We start from the raw sequence: 18,591 nt of genomic DNA, 5'->3' as shown, positions 1-18,591 counted from the left end.
ATACCCTCAGTTTTCTTGCGATTGTGTAGCGCGCATCTTATATAGCTTTCAAAAGTAGCGACATAAAAATATACAATCCGCGTGCGCTTGAACCGAAAATTATAAACATACCTGGAAATGAAGAAATCTGAAATGTGGAAGTACTGTTGCTGTCACCAGAGGCGAATAAAATCCGCGCAAGACAAATATCTGTTATAGAGTAAGTTCTAGCAAAACCAGAGCTTTACCTATAACGGACATGGTCAGGCAGCGAAAGGAAGGCGGGCTGTTCTGAGCACATATATAAAGAGGAAACGTAACCATAGTAATGAAAATGCATTCACGTGACATATTCAAAACACAAAGAGGCAAGGGAACTATCCATACTGATAACGTGGTGACGTGATCACGTGTTAACGTGCTGAACTTGTGCGTGCCCTTCCTTCACCTCGCACCATTTTGAGGCACGCTGAATTGTCGTTGCGCTGAGTTATCCCTGCGCTCAATTGTCTTGCACTGAGTTATCCCTGCGCTCAATTGTCTTACGCTGATTTGTCTTGGCGTTTTTGTCTGCGCGCTTTTGTCTTGCGTGCATTTGACCTGTCACCCTTAATTCCCCCCCCCCCCATTGCCCCAGGTACATTAGATAGATTGTGAGCCCACCGGGACAGAGATGGAAAAATGCTTGAGTACCTGAATAAATTCATGTAAACCATTCTAAGCTCCCCTGGGAGAACGGTATAGAAAAGTGAATAAATAAATAAATAAAATACTCAAGATGCCACTGTTTTCATGCATGCATGAAAGCCAAGCCAGGGTGGGGGAGAAGAGAGGCAGCAGCAGCTCTGAAATACTGAACATAAGAATTGCCATCTCCGGATCAGACCCTGGGTCCATCAAGTCCAGGGATCCGCACATGCGGAGGGCCCGCCAGATGTACCCTGGCATAGTTTTAGTCCCTATATCACTGTATGCTTCTCGGAGATGTGCATCTAATTTACCCTTACCCGTATCACTCTATACCACTCTTAAGGAGATGTGCATCTAGTTTACCCTTAAATCCTAGAACGGTGGATTCTGCAATTACTTCCTCTGGGAGAGCTTTCCAGGTGTCCACCGCTCGCTGTGTGAAACAGAACTTCCTGATATTCGTCCTGGGCCTGTACCCCTCAGCTTCAGTCTATGTCCTCTTGTCCGTGTCACATTGGACATTGTAAATAACTGCTTTCCCTGCTCCATTTTGTCGATTCCTTTCAGTATTTAGAAAGTCTTGATCAGATCCCCTCGCAGTCTCCTCTTCTCAAGGGAGAACAACCTCAGTCTCCTAAGTCATTCCTCGTAGTCCAGGTTCTCCATACCTTTCACTAGCTTCGTTGCTCGTCTCTTCACCCTCTCTAGCAGTTTTATATCCTTCTTTAGGTATGGAGAATGCTGGACGCAGTATTCCAAGTGCGGTCTGACCATTGCTCTATAAAGCGGCATTATAACTTTCTCCGATCTACTCGTGATTCCCTTCTTTATCATGCCTAGCATTCTATTCGCGTTCTTCGCTGCCGTAGCACATTGCACCAACAGCTTCAGTGTCCTATCGATTAATACTCCCAGGTCCTTTTCCTGTTCAGTTTTTCCCAGAGTTGCACCTGACATACTATACTTGTGTTTCTTATTTTTTCTGCCTAAGTGCGGTATTATAACTTTCTCTGATCTACTCGTAATTCCCTTCTTTATCATGCCTAGCATTCTATTTGCTTTCTTCACCGCTGCTGCACATTGCGCCGACGGTTTCAGGGTCCTATCTATCAGTACACCCAGGTCCTTTTCCTGTTCGGTCTTTCCCAGAGTTACACCTGACATACTATACTTGTTATCTTTATTTTTTCTGCCTAAATGCATCACTTTGCATTTTTCCACATTAAAATTCATCTGCCATTTATCTTCCCACTTTTCCAATTGATTCAAGTCGCTCTGGAGTTCCTCGCTGTCCTTCTGCGATCTGATTGCCCGGCATAGCTTTGTGTCGTCTGCAAACTTGATGATTTCACTGGATGTTCCTTCTTCCAAGTCATTTATGAAAATATTAAATAAGACGGGTCCAAGTACTGAGCCCTGGGGTACACCGCTAGTCACTTTTTCCCATTCTGAGAACTTCCCATTTATGCCCACTCTCTGTTTTCTGTTCTCTAGCCATTTGCCTATCCATCTTAGTATATCTCCCTTTATTCCATGGCCTTGTAATTTCCTGAGAAGTCTTGCATGTGGAACCTTGTTGAACCTTTCTGAAAGTCCAAGTATACAATATCCACCGGTTCTCCATTATCAATTTGTCTGTTCACTGTCTCAAAAAATTGAAGTAGGTTCATCAAACACGATTCCCTTTCCTGAACCCAGGTTGACTGGCTCTCATCAGGTCGTGTGTGTCTAGGTGCCGGACTATGCTATCTTTGATCAGCGCCTCAACCATCTTTCCAGTGACAGACGTGAGAATCACAGGTGTATAGTTGCCTGGCATTTCTCTCGATCCTTTTTTAAATATTGGCATCACGTTCGCTATCTTCCAGTCGTCCGGTGTCTGTTCTGTTTTGATTGACAGGTTGGCAAGTTTTCGCAATAGTTCTTCGATTTCAAACTTCTGCTATCAGCTGCAGAACTTGTAAAGTTTTAGTAACTGGACCTGAGAGGGAGGAGGTGGTCATCAGCTGGTGAGTCCTGGGGATCCCCATCAGCTACAGAAGGGAGATGTTCATTTTCAGGAGGCCTAAGCTGAAAGTGGGAGGCCCAGCCCTTTCTCATGGTTATGCCTAATGTGAACATACGTCTCATTTTGAATGGGACCGTCCTGTTTTTAGATCGACTGTCCCGTTGTCGCCACGCACAGCTTCAGGATGCCGAAATGTCCCGTTTTCAGAAAGAGCGTCCCGAAACTGTGCTTAGGGACTATGGGACAGGTGATCTAAAAGCAACACTTCTCCCTGCTTCGCAGACGCAGCAACAGATCAGGTGCGTGCAGCAGTGACTGCACAAGCCTTCTCCCGTGACATCATTTCTAACATCGGAGAGGAAGTTCTGGGTCAGCCAATTGCCGCTTGGCTGGCCCGGAACTTCTCCGTCAAAATTGACATCAGGAGGGGTGGGGGAAAAGACTTGTGTAGTCGCTGCTGCACGCATCTGGCCTGTGACTGCTTTAGCGGTGGCTTGGAGAAATCAGTGGCGGTGGCTTGGGGGGGAGGGAGAGAGAAAGAAAGAAAGATGCAAAGAAAGAAAGGGGGGGGCAGGGAGACAAAGAAAGAAAGGGAAGGCAGGGAGAAAGAAAGAAAGGATGCACAGTCAGAAGGAAATATAACCAGGGACTCATGAAATCATTAGACAACAAAGGTAGGAAAAATGATTTTATTTTCAATTTACCGTATTTTCGCGGATATAACACGCGCGTTATACGCGTTTTTACGTACCGCGCATACCCCTCGCGCGTTATATGCCTGAGCGCGGTATACAAAATTTTTTTTACATATTTCACACCCCGCCCGACGCCCGATTCATCATCCGGAAGGACGCTCGCACCCCCACCGCTCGCACCCCCACCCCGAAGGACTGCCGACTCCCCGACAATATCGGGCCAGGAGGGAGCCCAAACCCTCCTGGCCACGGCGACCCCCTACCCCCACCTCGCACTACATTACGGGCAGGAGGGATCCTAGGCCCTCCTGCCCTCGACGCAAACCCCCCTCCCCCCAACGACTGCCCCCCCCAAGAACCTCCGACCGCCCCCCCAGCCGACCCGCGATCCCCCTAGCGACCCCCACGACCCCCCCACCCCCCTTCCCCGTACCTTTGGTAGTTGGCCGGACAGACGGGAGCCAAACCCGCCTGTCCGGCAGGCAGCCAACGAAGGAATGAGGCCGGATTGGCCCATCCATCCTAAAGCTCCGCCTACTGGTGGGGCCTAAGGCGCATGGGCCAATCAGAATAGGCCCTGGAGCCTTAGGTCCCACCTGGGGGCGCGGCCTGAGGCATGTGCCTATTCTGATTGGCCCACGTGCCTTAGGCCCCACCAGTAGGCGGAGCTTTAGGATGGATGGGCCAATCCGGCCTCATTCCTTCGTTGGCTGCCTGCCGGACAGGCGGGTTTGGCTCCCGTCTGTCCGGCCAACTACCAAAGGTACGGGGAAGGGGGGTGGGGGGGTCGTGGGGGTCGCCAGGGGGATCGCGGGTCGGCTGGGGGGGCGGTCGTTGGGGGGGAGGGGGGTTTGCGTCGAGGGCAGGAGGGCCTGGGATCCCTCCTGCCTGTAATGTAGTGCGGGGTGGGGTTAGGGGGTCGCCGTGGCCAGGAGGATTTGGGCTCCCTCCTGGCCCGATATTGTTGGGGAGTCGGCGGTCCTTCGGGGTGGGGGTGCGAGTGGTCCTGCCGAGGGGGGAGAAGAATCGGATGTCGAGGGGGGGCATCAGGCTTTCAGGATGGGGACAGACCTTCAAGGGGGGACAGGACTTCAAGGGGGGACAGGCAGACCTTCAAGGGGGACAGGCAGACCTTCAAGGGGGGACAGGCAGACCTTCAAGGGGGGACAGGCAGACCTTCAAGGGGGGACAGGACGACCTTCAAGGGGGACAGGCAGACCTTCAAGGGGGACAGGCAGACCTTCAAGGGGGACAGGCAGACCTTCAAGGGGGGACAGGCAGACCTTCAAGGGGGGACAGGCAGACCTTCAAGGGGGACAGGCAGACCTTCAAGGGGGGACAGGACTTCAAGGGGGGACAGGACTTCAAGGGGGACAGGCAGACCGAAGGGAGTGAAAAAGCTATAAAATAAACCCACTAGCGTGTCAATGTGTTGAGAGGAAGAGGTGGTCTGGGAAATTCTGCTGAGAAAACTCCGGGTCCATTTCCACCCCCCAGTTACCCTAGTCCACTCCACTCAACTGGTTCACATACTGAGTTGATCTTTGGGTGTTGTTCCTGGGATCTCTTTCAGTGGTTTGTCAGTATCTCCTTGTGGTCCAAGGAAGGAAACTTTGTTAACCTTAGCATTGACCTTCAGAATATATTTGTAACAGCGCTGCTTGTGTGGCATTACCGTAGGCTATGTAGTGATGGAAAGAAAAAAACAGACCTTTGCACATTTTTGCACTAGGTACGGTATATGGTATAGGTACCGTATATAGGTATAGGTATTCCTGCACAGCTAAGTCCTTGTGAAGTTACGGTACCTTGTTCTTTCTGTATTTGACATCTAGCAAGGTCTCTGTTTGGAAGGAATGATTTAAGTTATGGTAAAAGCAGATAGCGTTGCTGGTTTTAAAAAGGTTTGGACAAATTCCTGGAGGAAAAGTCCATAGTCTGTTATTAAGACATGGGGGAAGCGTCTGCTTGCCCTGGATCGGTAGCATGGAATGTTGTTATTCTTTGGGTTTTGACCAGGTATTTAGTAACCTGGATTGGCTACCATGAGAATGGGCTACAGGGCATGATGGACCATTGGACTGACCCAGTTAGGCTATTCTTATGTTCTCATCTGTAGGGGCCTTTGTTTTCACTTCTTATTTTAATGTATTTTTTTCTGGAAACTTATCAGTGTTTTTTATAATGGGAACAAAAATGGAAGAGAATTACCGTAATGTGTGTGGAATGGGGGGGGTTGTTTAACTACCATAATTTCTTCAGCTAAATACCGGTAATTCAATCCACCTCAACCAGACATAGGAGAACTCACGCACCATTCACACACCCTCCAACCAAACACGTGAAAAGAAAAAAACTGTTCATTCTTATAAACAACCTTATAACTTTTAATCTAGAGTTAGTGAGTATGAATTCAGGAACAAGAACAGAAACATGTTAATTCTTATAAACTATAACATTAACCGGTAGATCAAACGAAGTATGGAGGACAAAATAATCTAAATACAGTTACCGTAATTACGGTAAAGTTGTAAATAAACAAAGTTTACAGGTTTATTCAGTCATCATCATCACAGTCATCTGAATCCTTGAATCCATCAAAATCCGAATTGTCATCATCGTCATTAAATAAACTGAGCACGGCCTGCAGACGATCCTCGTTTATTTCCGAAGTGATATCGTCATCATCATCATCATCATCGCTGATATCCGTGTTGTTGCCTCCTTCCGCTGCACTGGTAGTAGCCGTAGTTTCATTGGTTTCATAAACAATGCCCGCTTTTCTAAATCCGTTTCGAATGGTATCTGGTGTTATTTTGTCCCATGCTGAAGCCACCCACTTGCAGACTTCTGTGAAAGTTGCCCGCTTCTGCCGCCCCGCGGGTGTGTACTCGTGCGTGCCGCTCTGCATCCACTCCTCCCACTCCTTTCTAATAAAAGTCTTGAATGGATGATTCACTGCGATGTCAAGTGGTTGCAGCTTACACGTCAGGCCTCCAGGTATCACAGCGATGTGGGCACGAGTAGAATTAATGTAGGCCTGAACATTTTTTTCTTTGTGGGCAGCCATGGCATCAAAAATTAACAAGGATTTTTTTGCAAAGAATCCACCCGGTCTTGCCCTAAAGCATTTATCTACCCACAATCTCATTACGTCGCAGTCCATCCATCCCTTCTTGTTGCAGTGCACAACCACACTGGTGGGCAGATGTTCACGGGGCATAGTGACCCTTTTGAAAATGAGCATGGGCTTTAACTTAACCCCGCTAGCTGAGCAACCAAGAACGACTGTAAAACACGTTCTTTCATGCCCAGTTGTGGTGATGGCAACAGATTTAGTACCTGTGGGGGCTATGGTTCTTGTTGCTGGAATGTTGAATGCCATTGGAATTTCATCCATGTTGATGACGTCCTTTGCAGTGATGCCAAGTTCAGATATTTCTTTGGCGACAAAATCACGGAAATCAATCAATTTTTGCTGCCAGTCATCTGGAAGTCGCTGGCCAACAGTTGTTCTCATTCTAACTGATAGTCCGTTCCTTTTCATAAAGTTTGAGATCCATGTGAAGCCAGCTTTGAAGTCGGGTATTCCTCTTCCATTGGCAAGTAGTTTTGCCTTCATCTGAATCGCAACAGTAGAGATTGATTGATTTTGCTCCCTTCTCGCCAGAATCCACTGCTTCAAGTCATCCTCCAGCTGAGGCCATTTTGGTTTGGCCCCACGACGTGCCCGTTTGCGCGGATTGCATTTCTCCAGTTCCTTCTTATCTTTTCTCCATTCACGCACCGATGTTTCTCCAACATCGAACTCTCTCGCTGCGGCCCGGTTGCCTATTTCCTCAGCTTTCGCAACGACTTTAAGCTTAAAGTCCGCTGTATATGACTTTCGTCTCATTCCTGCCATTATGGCGGTACATTTACCGGTAAATTTAATTGATAAACTCTACTACAGGGTAGATAAATGCAGAATACCAATCTGAAGTGATCAAATTAAAATGTGGGCTCTACATGCAACATTAATCTTTTATAGGCTTACCCAAAGGCTGAGATGCTGTTGTATAGTCAAAATAGTATTCACTGGGCAAATTACAAGGCCAGATAGAGGGGGCCACAGCCACGTGGTGAAAAGCACACCACCAGAAAAACAGCCTTGGTGAAAACTAAGCGGCAAGCATGCTCAGACCATTGCGCATGCTTACAGAGCTGGGAGCAGGGCAGGGCGGGCGAAAGGAGAGTCGGGACAGCGCACGGAGAGGCGGGGCAGTGCACGGAAAGTCAGGGCGGGTGAACGGAGAGTCGGGACAGCGCACGGAGAGGCGGGGCAGTGCACGGAAAGTCAGGGCGGGTGAACGGAGAGTCGGGACAGCGCACGGAGAGGCGGGGCAGTGCACGGAAAGTCATGGCAGGTGAACGGAGAGTCGGGACAGCGCACGGAGAGTCGGGGCAGTGCACGGAAAGTCAGGGCAGGTGAACGGAGAGTCGGGACAGCGCACGGAGAGGCGGGGCAGTGCACGGAAAGTCAGGGCAGGTGAACGGAGAGTCGGGACAGCGCACGGAGAGGCGGGGCAGTGCACCGAAAGTCAGGGCGGGTGAACGGTGAGTCGGGGCAACCAGAGGAGAGTCGGGGAGGGTGAAAGGAGAGTCGGGGTGGCCAGAGGAGAGTTGGGGAGAGCGAAAGGAGAGTCGGGGTGGCCAGAGGAGAGTCGGGCAGCATGCGCGGTATACCCATGAGCGCTGTATACAAAAGTTTCCGTACATACAAGTGTGGTTTCTGCGCGCTATACCCGTGTGCGCGTTTTACACGGGTGCGCGTTATATCCGCGAAAATACGGTAGTGATCAAAATGTCAGTTTTGAGAATTTATATTTGCTGTCTATATTTTGTACTATATTTAACAGGGTCCGGGAGAGGATCCGGGGGTGGGGTGGGGGAGGATCCGGGGCAGGGTCCGGGGAAAGGGTTCTGCCCCATTTTGAGGAAAAAAATAAATGGTCAAGTTAGTTATGCCACTGATTGTTTAGTAGAAAATAGATACAATTCTATTTGGCACTGCAATGAGAGCTCGAAGTCAAATTTCATCAAATAACAACAAACTTTTATTCATAATGACTGGAATAGCAGTACAGCAAATTACACACAATTGGAAAAATTGTGACAGATTGAACTATAATTTTTGGTGGAACTCAGTTTGCCATATATATAAGATGGAACGTACATTTGCAATACAAAAAGGATACATGGATAAATTCAAAAAAATTTGGGGACCATTAACAAAATATTGCAATAATTGAATTTCATTTTCCCATAATAAGAAAATAGTTAAAAAAGGAAGGGAGGGAGGGGATAAGAACATAAGAACATAAGAACTGCCATCTCCGGATCAGACCTTTGGTCCATCAAGTCCGGCGATCCGCGCACGCGGAGGCCCTGCCAGGTGTACCCTGGCGTAATTTATAGTCCATCATATCTTTATATGCCTCTCTTAAGGAAATATGCATCTAGTTTGCTCTTGAAGCCTAGGACGGTCGATTCCGCAATAATCTCCTCTGGGAGGGCATTCCAGGCGTCAACCACTCTCTGAGTGAAGCAGAACTTCCTGACATTAGTCCTGAACCTGTCCCCCCTTAGCTTCATTTCATGTCCTCTAGTCCGTGTCAAATTGGACAATGTAAATAATCTTCTCTGCTCTATTTTGTCGATTCCTTTCAGTATTTTGAAGGTCTCGATCATATCCCCACGCAGTCTCCTTTTCTCTAGGGAGAACAATCCTAGTGTTATAAGTCTATCCTCGTATTCCAGTTTCTCCATACCCTTCACCAGTTTTGTTGCTCGTCTCTGCACCCTCTCCAGCAGTTTTATATCCTTCTTTAGGTAGGGAGACCAATGTTGGACGCAGTATTCCAAGTGTGGTCTGACCATTGCCCTATAAAGCGGCATTATAACTTTCTCCGATCTACTCGAGATTCCTTTCTTTATCATGCCCAACATTCTATTTGCCTTCTTCGCCGCTGCCGCGCATTGTGCCGACGGCTTCAGGGTCCTATCTATCAGTACACCCAGGTCCTTTTCTTGTTCACTCTTCCCCAGAGTTGCACCTGACATTGTATACTCGTATTCCGCATTCTTATTGCCTAAATGCATTACCTTGCATTTCTCCACATTGAACTTCATCTGCCATTTCTCCGCCCATGTTTCTAACCGACACAAGTCGCTCTGGAGTTCCTCTCTATCCTCCTGCGATCTGATTGCCCGGCATAGTTTTGTATCATCTGCAAACTTGATGATCTCACTGGTTGTTCCTTCCTCCAGGTCATTGATATAAATATTAAAAAGGATCGGCCCAAGTACCGAGCCCTGTGGTACACCACTAGTCACTTTCTCCCAGTCGGAGAACTTCCCATTTATGCCCACTCTCTGCTTTCGGTTTTCCAGCCATTTGCCTATCCACCTTTGTATATCCCCCTCTATGCCATGGCTTTGTAGTTTCCCGAGAAGTCTTTCATGTGGAACTTTGTCGAACGCTTTCTGGAAGTCCAAGTATATTATGTCCACCGGCTTCCCACTATCAATTTATTCTCTTTATTATAAATTATAAATATAAATATTATTAATAGATGATATTCTTACATGAAAACAATATAATAAAGGGAGGGGAAAAAGGTTTCAAAAATTTAAAAATAATTGAAAAAATCATTACAATATATATATTGTATAACTTTATTAGAAAAACAATTACAATTATATGACATATAAAATCATAAGAAAAATAAGATAAGAAATGTTATGTATAAAATACATTATAGAAATATCAAGTGTATTGTTAAGATAATTGTATGAAAATTTATGACACTTGTTGTTAAATGAAAAAAAAATCAATAAAAAAAACTTATGCACAAGAAAATGAAGTACTTGCTGAGTTTAACTTTTTGGGGTTTCCAGTTCAGTTTTGGTATTCATATTTATTTCTAATTTGTGATCCATTGTATTTGGTGATCCATTGTATTTGGTGAAGGTCTGTGTGTGTTTTGTTTAAGAAGTCGTCATTTAAAGTTGTTTTATATGTGGTAGTAATGGTGGGTGGGGAAATTGAGAGGGTCCCCTTTCTTAATTTCTGCCCTGGGCCCCAGCATGTCTAAAAGCGGCCCTGCTAAGGTTTGAAGTGCTTTTACAAAACTGTCTTTCTTGTTTTCACTTGCACACTTTTGCTATGTTCTTCATTTTTCTTGGATTCACTATCTTTATCACATCCATTCTTTATTTTACTCTCATTATCTCTACCAAGAGAATAGCTACCTTATTTGAGCTATCTTGCTCTTTCTACTGCTAGACCAAATTCAGCATTGCTTTATCTTCAAAATTTTAGGGTAAAAGAAAGATAATGCAAAGGATCTTTTAGAACATTAGCTGTGAAATGGATCACTGTACCACAAGTTCTAATCTTTCGTTATAACCTGTCATACCTCACTCTCCCTGATAAGGGCGCCAGTATCATCAGACGTGTATTTTTTTCTCCACAGACAGCTAGATGATGCAAGCAGGTCTGTGTTTAAAGAGAATGTTCGTCTCGGTGAAGCTCTCACTTATCACATAAATGAGGCAGAAGAGTTGAAAAAAGCTAAGGATAAACTGAAGGAGGAGAAACATTTGTTGCAGATGCAAAGGGTAAGACTTTTTTTTTTTGTTTTAGAATTTCAATATAATATTCAAACATGTAATTGAAAAAGAAATAAGAGAGACCCTTAACAGAGGAAATAAACATCATCCATTAGTCCATAATATTGCTGGAGTCGAGAAGGAAATAAAAATATAGATAAAGAAAAGAATAATGGACTGCCGGTTCTGTCATGCTGCAACATGGCTGCCTAGTCTCTGTATCTCTCCTCCTATGTTTTCTTGTGAATTTTAAACAATTGCAAGTCTAACAATGTCTACTAGGAAACAAAACAAGAATGATGCATTTTTGGCAGTGGGTGGCAGAAAGCAACCTAAACTGGACATGTCGATGCCAGTTCCTGTGAAGACAGTGTCTCTTCGTGAGTTACAAGACTAAATAGATGCTAGTATGCTCAAATTGGGTCAACTTAAATCACTAATGAAGAAGAATGCTGGGAATATGTCTAATCTCCAATGAAAATTTGTCTCTATCGGAGCACAAGTGCAAGTTTGTAAAGACAATATGGCACAATTAGAAGGCAAAGTACTTAAAGATCTCAATCTGTATACTTTGGAGGAAAGACGTGAGAGGGGAGATATGATAGAGACGTTTAAATACCTACATAATATAAATGTGCATGAGTCGAGTCTCTTTCATTTGAAAGGAAACTCTGCAATGAGAGGGCATAGGATGAAGTTAAGAGGTAATAGGCTCCGGAGTAATCTAAGGAAATACTTTTTTTACAGAAAGGGTGGTAGATGTGTGGAACAGTCTCCCAGAAGAGGTGGTGGAAACAGAGACTGTGTCTGTATTCAAGATGGCCTGGGATAGGCATGTGGGATCTCTCAGAGAGAGAAAGAGATAATGGTTTCTGTGGATGGGCAGACTAGATGGGCCATTTGGCCTTTATCTGCGTCATGTTTCTACTTACTGTGGAAAGTGGCCTGCAACAAGTGAAAAATGACTGCAAGGTGCTATCTCAAATTCAAAGTGGAGGATATAAACAGTCGCAATAACAAATTTGTGGCCTCCCGTAAGGTATGGTGTTAATTCAATTTATTGAAACTGTGACTCCTAAATTCATAGATTTATGATTGCAATGGCCTTTGAGGTGGAGCATGCATACTGGATTAACACTAGAACACATCAGACTGAGTGTTGTCCAAGGCTTTTCGTATTCAAAGTACTTTGCTACCCTCATGCCTTGGAAATACAAACACACACAATAAGGCAGATTTATAATGGCAAGGTACAAAACAACTTATTTTTCCTGATTTATCTCCAGCCATGGCCCAAAAGTGGAAGCAAGTTCTGGCCTGTAGACCACAACTGAAATCTGTCGAGGCCCAATATGGAAGGTTTTACCTGTCAAGACTACCAAATTCACACACATAATTTTGAGGAGCCTCCAGACTTGCCTAAATTTCTTACTTAATGTGGGGACCACAACACATTTCTAGGGTTTTAGCTTTACCTTGGTAACAGTGCATTTGTAATTATGCAGATTTGTTGTGGATTTCCTTATATGCTTCTTTTTTATGAGGGGAGAGATTGGGGGGAAAGCAGGTATGAATGGATTGTGGATGACTTGGAGTGACGATGAGGTGTATCGGGTGGGTGGGTGGTAAAGAGGGATTTTTAATGCTTTGGAGGTCACTATATTTTGAAGTGTATTCTGTGCTGTATGATTCTACTAGGTATATTTCTGTGCTGTCTTTACTCTGCACGCAGCTTTGTGCACATATGACTAAGAGAGGATTTAAGTTATACTCTTGGAATGTTAATAATAATAACAACTTTATTCTTGTATACCGCCACACCCTTGCATTTCTGTGCAGTTCACAGAAAAGAGAACTAAACATGTGAAAATACAAGTATTAAGGAAATGTAGACATGTACTAAACAGAGATATCAAGTGACAAATTTATCAAAAAGATAGGTCTTCACCAGTTTTCTAAAAGAGTAATAGGACGAAGCATGTGACATAGTTTCCCTTAGCCAGGCATTCATTTTGCCTGCTTGAAATGAACATGTGTTGTCCAAAAATCTCTTATAACGGCAGGATTTTACCCCCTCTTCTATTAAACTGCGCTAGCAGTTTTTAGTGTAGAGAGCTGCACTGAATGGCCCGTGCTGCTCCCAATGCTCATAGGAACTCTATGAGTGTTGGGAGCAGTGCGGGCCATTCAGTGCGGCTCACCACGCTAAAAACTGCTATTGCAGTTTCGTAGAAGAGAGAGTTAATGTCTGATAGGCAAATAAATATGAACTGCGAGTGGACTTGATGGTATGAGGCAACACAAAGTGAGAGGAAAGGTAAATTGAAGGCAAACCAAATAAGGATTTGAAGCCGATGCAAGAGAACTTGAACAAAACTCTTGCCTCTATCAGTAATCATCTGAGGGTAATCAAACAACTGAAAGGGGCTATAGCTGAACTGCTTCAACTAATAGCCAATCTGTCGATCAAATCAGGAAGGATTCTGGAAGATTGGAAAGTGGCGAATGTTACGCCGATCTTCAAGAAAGGTTTGAGAGGAGATCCGGGAAACTACAGACCGGTGAGTCTGACCTCGGTACCGGGAAAGATGGTAGAGGTGCTGATAAAGGACCATATCATTGATCACCTTGATGAACTTGCTGCACTTCTTTGAAGGAGTAAACAGGCAGATAGATAAGGGCGACCCGGTCGACATTGTATATCTGGATTTTCAGACGGCGTTCGACAAGGTCCCGCATGAATAACTACTTCGAAAAATTGTGAGCCATGGAATCGAGGATGAAATCCACTCAAGTGGATTAAAAACTGGCTGGCAGAAATGAAACAGAGAGTGGGGGTAAATGGATAATTCTCAGACTGGAAAAGCATTACATGCTCTTCAACATATTTATAAATGACCTGGAAATTGGTACGACGAGTGAGGTGATTAAATTTGTAGACGATACAAAGTTATTCAGAGTAGTGAAGATGCAGGAGAATTGCGAAGACCTGCAACGTGACATAAACATGCTCGAGAAATGGGCCACGACATGGCAAATGAGATTTAACGTGGATAAGTGTAAGGTGATGCATGTCGGTAACAAAAATCTTATACACGAATACAGGATGTCTGGTGCAGTACTTGGAGAGACTCCCCAGGAAAGAGACTTGGGAGTACTGGTCGACAAGTCAATGAAGCCGTCTGTGCAATGCGCAGCGGCAGCAAAAAGGGCGAACAGAATGCTAGGAATGATTAAGAAGGGGATCACGAACAGATTGGAGAAGGTTATCATGCTGCTGTACCAGGCCATGGTACCCCCTCATCTGGAATATTGTGTCTAGCACTGGTCGCTGTACATGAAGAAGGACACAGTACTGCTCAAAAGGGTCCAGAGAAGAGCGACTAAAATGGTTAAGGGGCTGGAGGCGTTGCTGTACAGTGAGAGATTAGAGAAACTGGGCCTCTTCTCCCTTGAAAAGAGGAGACTGATCATGTTACACCGCTTCTAAAGGAAAAACACTGGTTACCAGTAAACCACAGAATCATTTATAAAATAGCTTTACTCACACATAAAATACTTATAAATAAAGCTCCCACATTTTTAGAAAGATATCTAATACCATACTCTCCCATAAAATCCTTAAGATCTGAAGATAAAGCTCTGCTAGAGAACATCTCCACATGTATTACGAACCTTCAATCCTGGGCCCAATCTGTACAAATGAAACTGAATGAGTCCAAAACAAAACTACTTTGGCTCGGCCCAATCTCTGATCACTTACCCACCTCCATCCCCACTCTTCAGCTTGAGTTTTCAAGCAAAGTCCTAGGCATCATCTTAGACTCCTCTCTCTCCTTCAACGATCACCTCAACTCCCTGGTAAAAAAATGCTTCTTCAGCCTCCATATGTTAAGAAAAGTAAGATCTTGCTTTCATCATTCTCATTTCGCCATCCTCGTCCAATCCACCATCCTCTCTAGACTAGACTACTGCAACTCCATCTATATAAGCCTAACTAAGAAAAACCTCCATAGACTTCAGCTAATTCAGAACGCCGCTGCCAAGCTTATTTTCGCAAAAGGCAAGTTCGATCATGTTTCCCCACTCCTCTCCAAGCTTCACTGGCTCCCAGTATACTCCAGAGTCCTCTATAAATGTGCCTGCTTAGCCTTCAAGATTCTACATGGCGTCCTTCCTCCCGTTATCCCACTCTTCTGGAATTCCTCAAACCCGCTCTCTTCTAGACCTTCCCAAAAACTGAAACTATCTTTCCCATCTATAAAAGGTATATCCCACGCAGGAAAACTTGGAACATCCCTCCCCTTTAGAACCACGGAACTCTGGAACAACCTCTCATCCCCGCTCAGAAATTCTAGCTCCTTCCAATCCTTCCGTAAATGCTTGAAAACTTGGCTCTTCTCAAAAATCTAATCTCCTCCCGTTCTCTAGTACCCTGCCCCTCTCTATCTTCTCAGTCCCTCTCCTATATCCCTTCTTTGTAATTTCCTTTCCTTCTAACCTCTGTAAACCGTGCCGAGCTCTGCGCATGCGGAGATGGTGCGGTATACAAATCTAAGGTTTAGTTTAGTTAGTTTAGTCTTCCTTAAAAGTTATATATTCTAGGAGAGATATGATCTTTTCTGCCACAGCCCCTCAAATCTGGAATTCACTTCCATTTAATATAAACTAAACTAAACTAAACCTTGGGTTTGTATACCGCACCATCTCCATAGTCGTGGAGCTCGTCACGGTTTACAGGAATTGTAATGAGGAAGGAACTCCAAGGAAGGGCTAGATGAAGATCGGAGGAAAGGAGAATGTTAGAGGGCTAGGATGTAAGAAGAGGAGGGAGTGTTAGGTTTTTGAGAAAAGCCAGGTTTCAGATGTTTACGGAAGGGTTGGAGAGCACTCAGGTTCCGAAGAGGGGAGGTAAGGTTGTTCCAGAGCTCGGTGAATCTGAAGGGGAGGGAGGTCCCCAGTTTTCCTGGGTGGGAAACAGTGTTCCCGCTAAGCTGCGCTGGCGTGCGCTGGCGCACAAAATATTAGGTCGCAGCGCACAAGTTTCTCGTCACAGCGCAGGACCGGCAAGATTGACTCATTTGAACTTCTGCAAGATCAGCATCGGAAGCGTGCGCTGGGCCGGAGAGATCTTGGGGAGCCTCCGACAGTGGCTTTCTCCCCTCTCTGCAGCTCTCCTTTACTTTCCAGCGCAGCGATTCACGAAGGCAGCCTCGGGGCTTTTGCTGAGTCGCGGCTGCCTCTGATGATGCAACTTCCTCTTTCCTCAGAGGCGGCGCGACACAACAAAGGACCCGAGGCTGCCTTCGTGAATCGCTGCGCTGGGAAGTAAGAAGAGCTGCTGGGAGGGGAGAAAACCACTATCAGTCTGGGAAGCTGCTGGGCAGGGGAAAAAAGGGACAGCTGCTACTGGAAAGGGAGAAGGAGAGATGCTTCTGGGAGGGGAGGAGGGAAAGGAATCTGGGAAGCTGCTGGGCAAGGAAAAAAAGGGACAGCTGCTACTGGAGAGGGAGAAGGAGACGGAGAGATGCTTCTGGGAGGGGAGGAGGGAAAGGAATCTGGGAAGCTGCTGGGCAAGGAAAAAAAAGGGACAGCTGCTACTGGAGAGGGAGACGGAGAGATGCTGCTGGGAGGGGAGGAAGGCAAGAGAGTTACTGCTGGACAGGAGGCTGGGAGAAAGAAAGAAAGGGGGCAGGCAGGGAAACAGAAGGAAAGAAGAGAAACAGAAAAAAAGAAAGAAAGGTCAGGGAGAGAGGAAGAAAAAGTTGGGGGAGGGAATGAGGTGTGGAGGAGAGAAAGCATACAGGCTGATAGAAGGGAAGAAAGATTGGATGCACAGTCAGAAGAAGAAAGTGCAACCAGAAATCACCAGACAAGGTAGGAAAAATGATTTTATTTTAAATTTAGCAAAGTGGAGGCAGTATTACCACAGTTTTCAAAGGAATTTACCCAAATAACTTAATAGTTAACTGGGTAAATTCCCAGAGATGAAAACTTCCCTTCACTTACTATGCACAGTTCTGAATTTATATCTGCTGTCTATATTTTACAATATGGTCCCCTTTTACTAAACCGCAATAGTGGTTTTTAGCGCAGGGAGCCTATGAGCGTCAAGAGCAGTGCTGGGCATTCAGCGCAGCTCCCTGCGCTAAAAACTGCTATTGTGGTTTAATAAAAAGGATGGAGGGTATATTTGTCTATTTTTGTATGCTATAAAAACCAAATACAGAGAGAGACTGAGAGCTGTTGACGAAGAGCTACGTGTGTGTCTTTCTTCCATTCCAGCCAGAATATCAGCTTTGTGTTCAGCCAAACAGGCCCAGGTTTCGCACTGAATAAAGTATTTTATAATTTTTATAATTTTTATTTCATAATAAAGTAATTATAAAATACTTTCTTTGTGTTTATTTGATTCCTATTCAAGAGAATTACTTTATATATAGTCAATATAGGCAGAGAGTTAAATTTTTTTAACATTTTCTAATGGTGGTGTGCCTCGTGATTTTTTTCATGAAACAAGTGTGCCTTTGCCCAAAAAAGGTTGAAAAACACTGGTCTAGAAATTGAAAGCATCAAACGTATTGTCTTCTGGACTGTTTTTAATTTACAGTTTACACATATGGATGTAACAGACATAACTACATTTGTTGTAAAACATTTATTAAGATATCATTTCATCCCTACAATTTCTGTGTTCTTAAAAATATTATTTAACGTTATTTAATTTAGCGTGTAGGCCTAAAATTCCTTTGAATACCTCGTCCTCATGTATCAGCAACTTTGACAACATATTTATTTGGCTCATAACTTGCTGGCGCCCGATATTTTTAGCTCACAGTGAAAAAAGTTTGCTCACAACACCCGCCCGCTTAGAGGGAACACTGGTGGGAAATGCCTTTTAATGAGGGGAAGGATAATTTCGATTTTTGGGTAGGTCTGGTGGTATTAAGATTTGAGGAATTCCAAGAAAGTGGAATTAATGGAGGAAGGCTGCCGTGGAGGATCTTGAAAGTTAGGCAGATGCATTTGAAGTGGACTCTGGAAATTATCGGAAGCCAGTGAAGCTTGGAAAGGAGCGGTGAGACGTGATCGAATTTACTTTTTGCAAAGATAAGCTTGGCCGCGGCATTTTGAATCCGTTGGAGTCTATGAAGGTTTTTCTTCGTTAGGCTTATGAAGATAGAATTGCAATAGTCCAATCTGGAGAGGATGATGGATTGGACGAGGACGGCAAAATGTTTTTGATGGAAACAGGATCTTACTTTCCTCAGCATGTGTAGGCTGAAATAGCATTTTTTTACCAGGGAGTTGAGGTGGTCATTGAAGGACAATGTAGAATCAATGATGACCTTGCTGGAGAATTCCTAGGACCTTGCTGGAGAATTCGAGCTGCAGAGTGGAGCCAGAGGACAGTGGGATTGAGGTGGGTAGCTGAACTAATTTTGGGCCAAGCCAAAGTAGTTTTGTCTTGGATTCATTAAATTTCATTTGGACGGTGTGGGCCCAAGATTGGAGGTTCGAGATACAAGAGGATATGTTCTCTGAGAGATTAGAGAGGTTCGAGTC

At 44.9% G+C, this 18,591-nt stretch overlaps 1 protein-coding gene across 3 annotated transcripts in view; it reads left to right on the top strand.

Annotated features, from left to right (window-relative positions):
- The window catches only part of BBOF1 (basal body orientation factor 1), a 312,268-nt gene that overhangs the window by 124,269 nt on the left and 169,408 nt on the right, over positions 1–18,591 (top strand). For all 3 annotated transcript variants that reach the window (XM_033952957.1, XM_033952955.1, XM_033952956.1), the window contains exon 7: positions 10,890–11,034. In XM_033952957.1, coding sequence (XP_033808848.1) covers positions 10,890–11,034 — 145 coding nt within the window. The remainder of the gene's footprint in view (positions 1–10,889; positions 11,035–18,591) is intronic.

This window comes from Geotrypetes seraphini, chromosome 7 (genome assembly GCF_902459505.1).
Source record: "Geotrypetes seraphini chromosome 7, aGeoSer1.1, whole genome shotgun sequence".
NCBI classification, from domain to species: Eukaryota; Metazoa; Chordata; class Amphibia; order Gymnophiona; family Dermophiidae; genus Geotrypetes; species Geotrypetes seraphini.
This window is presented reverse-complemented; position numbering and strand designations above follow the sequence as displayed.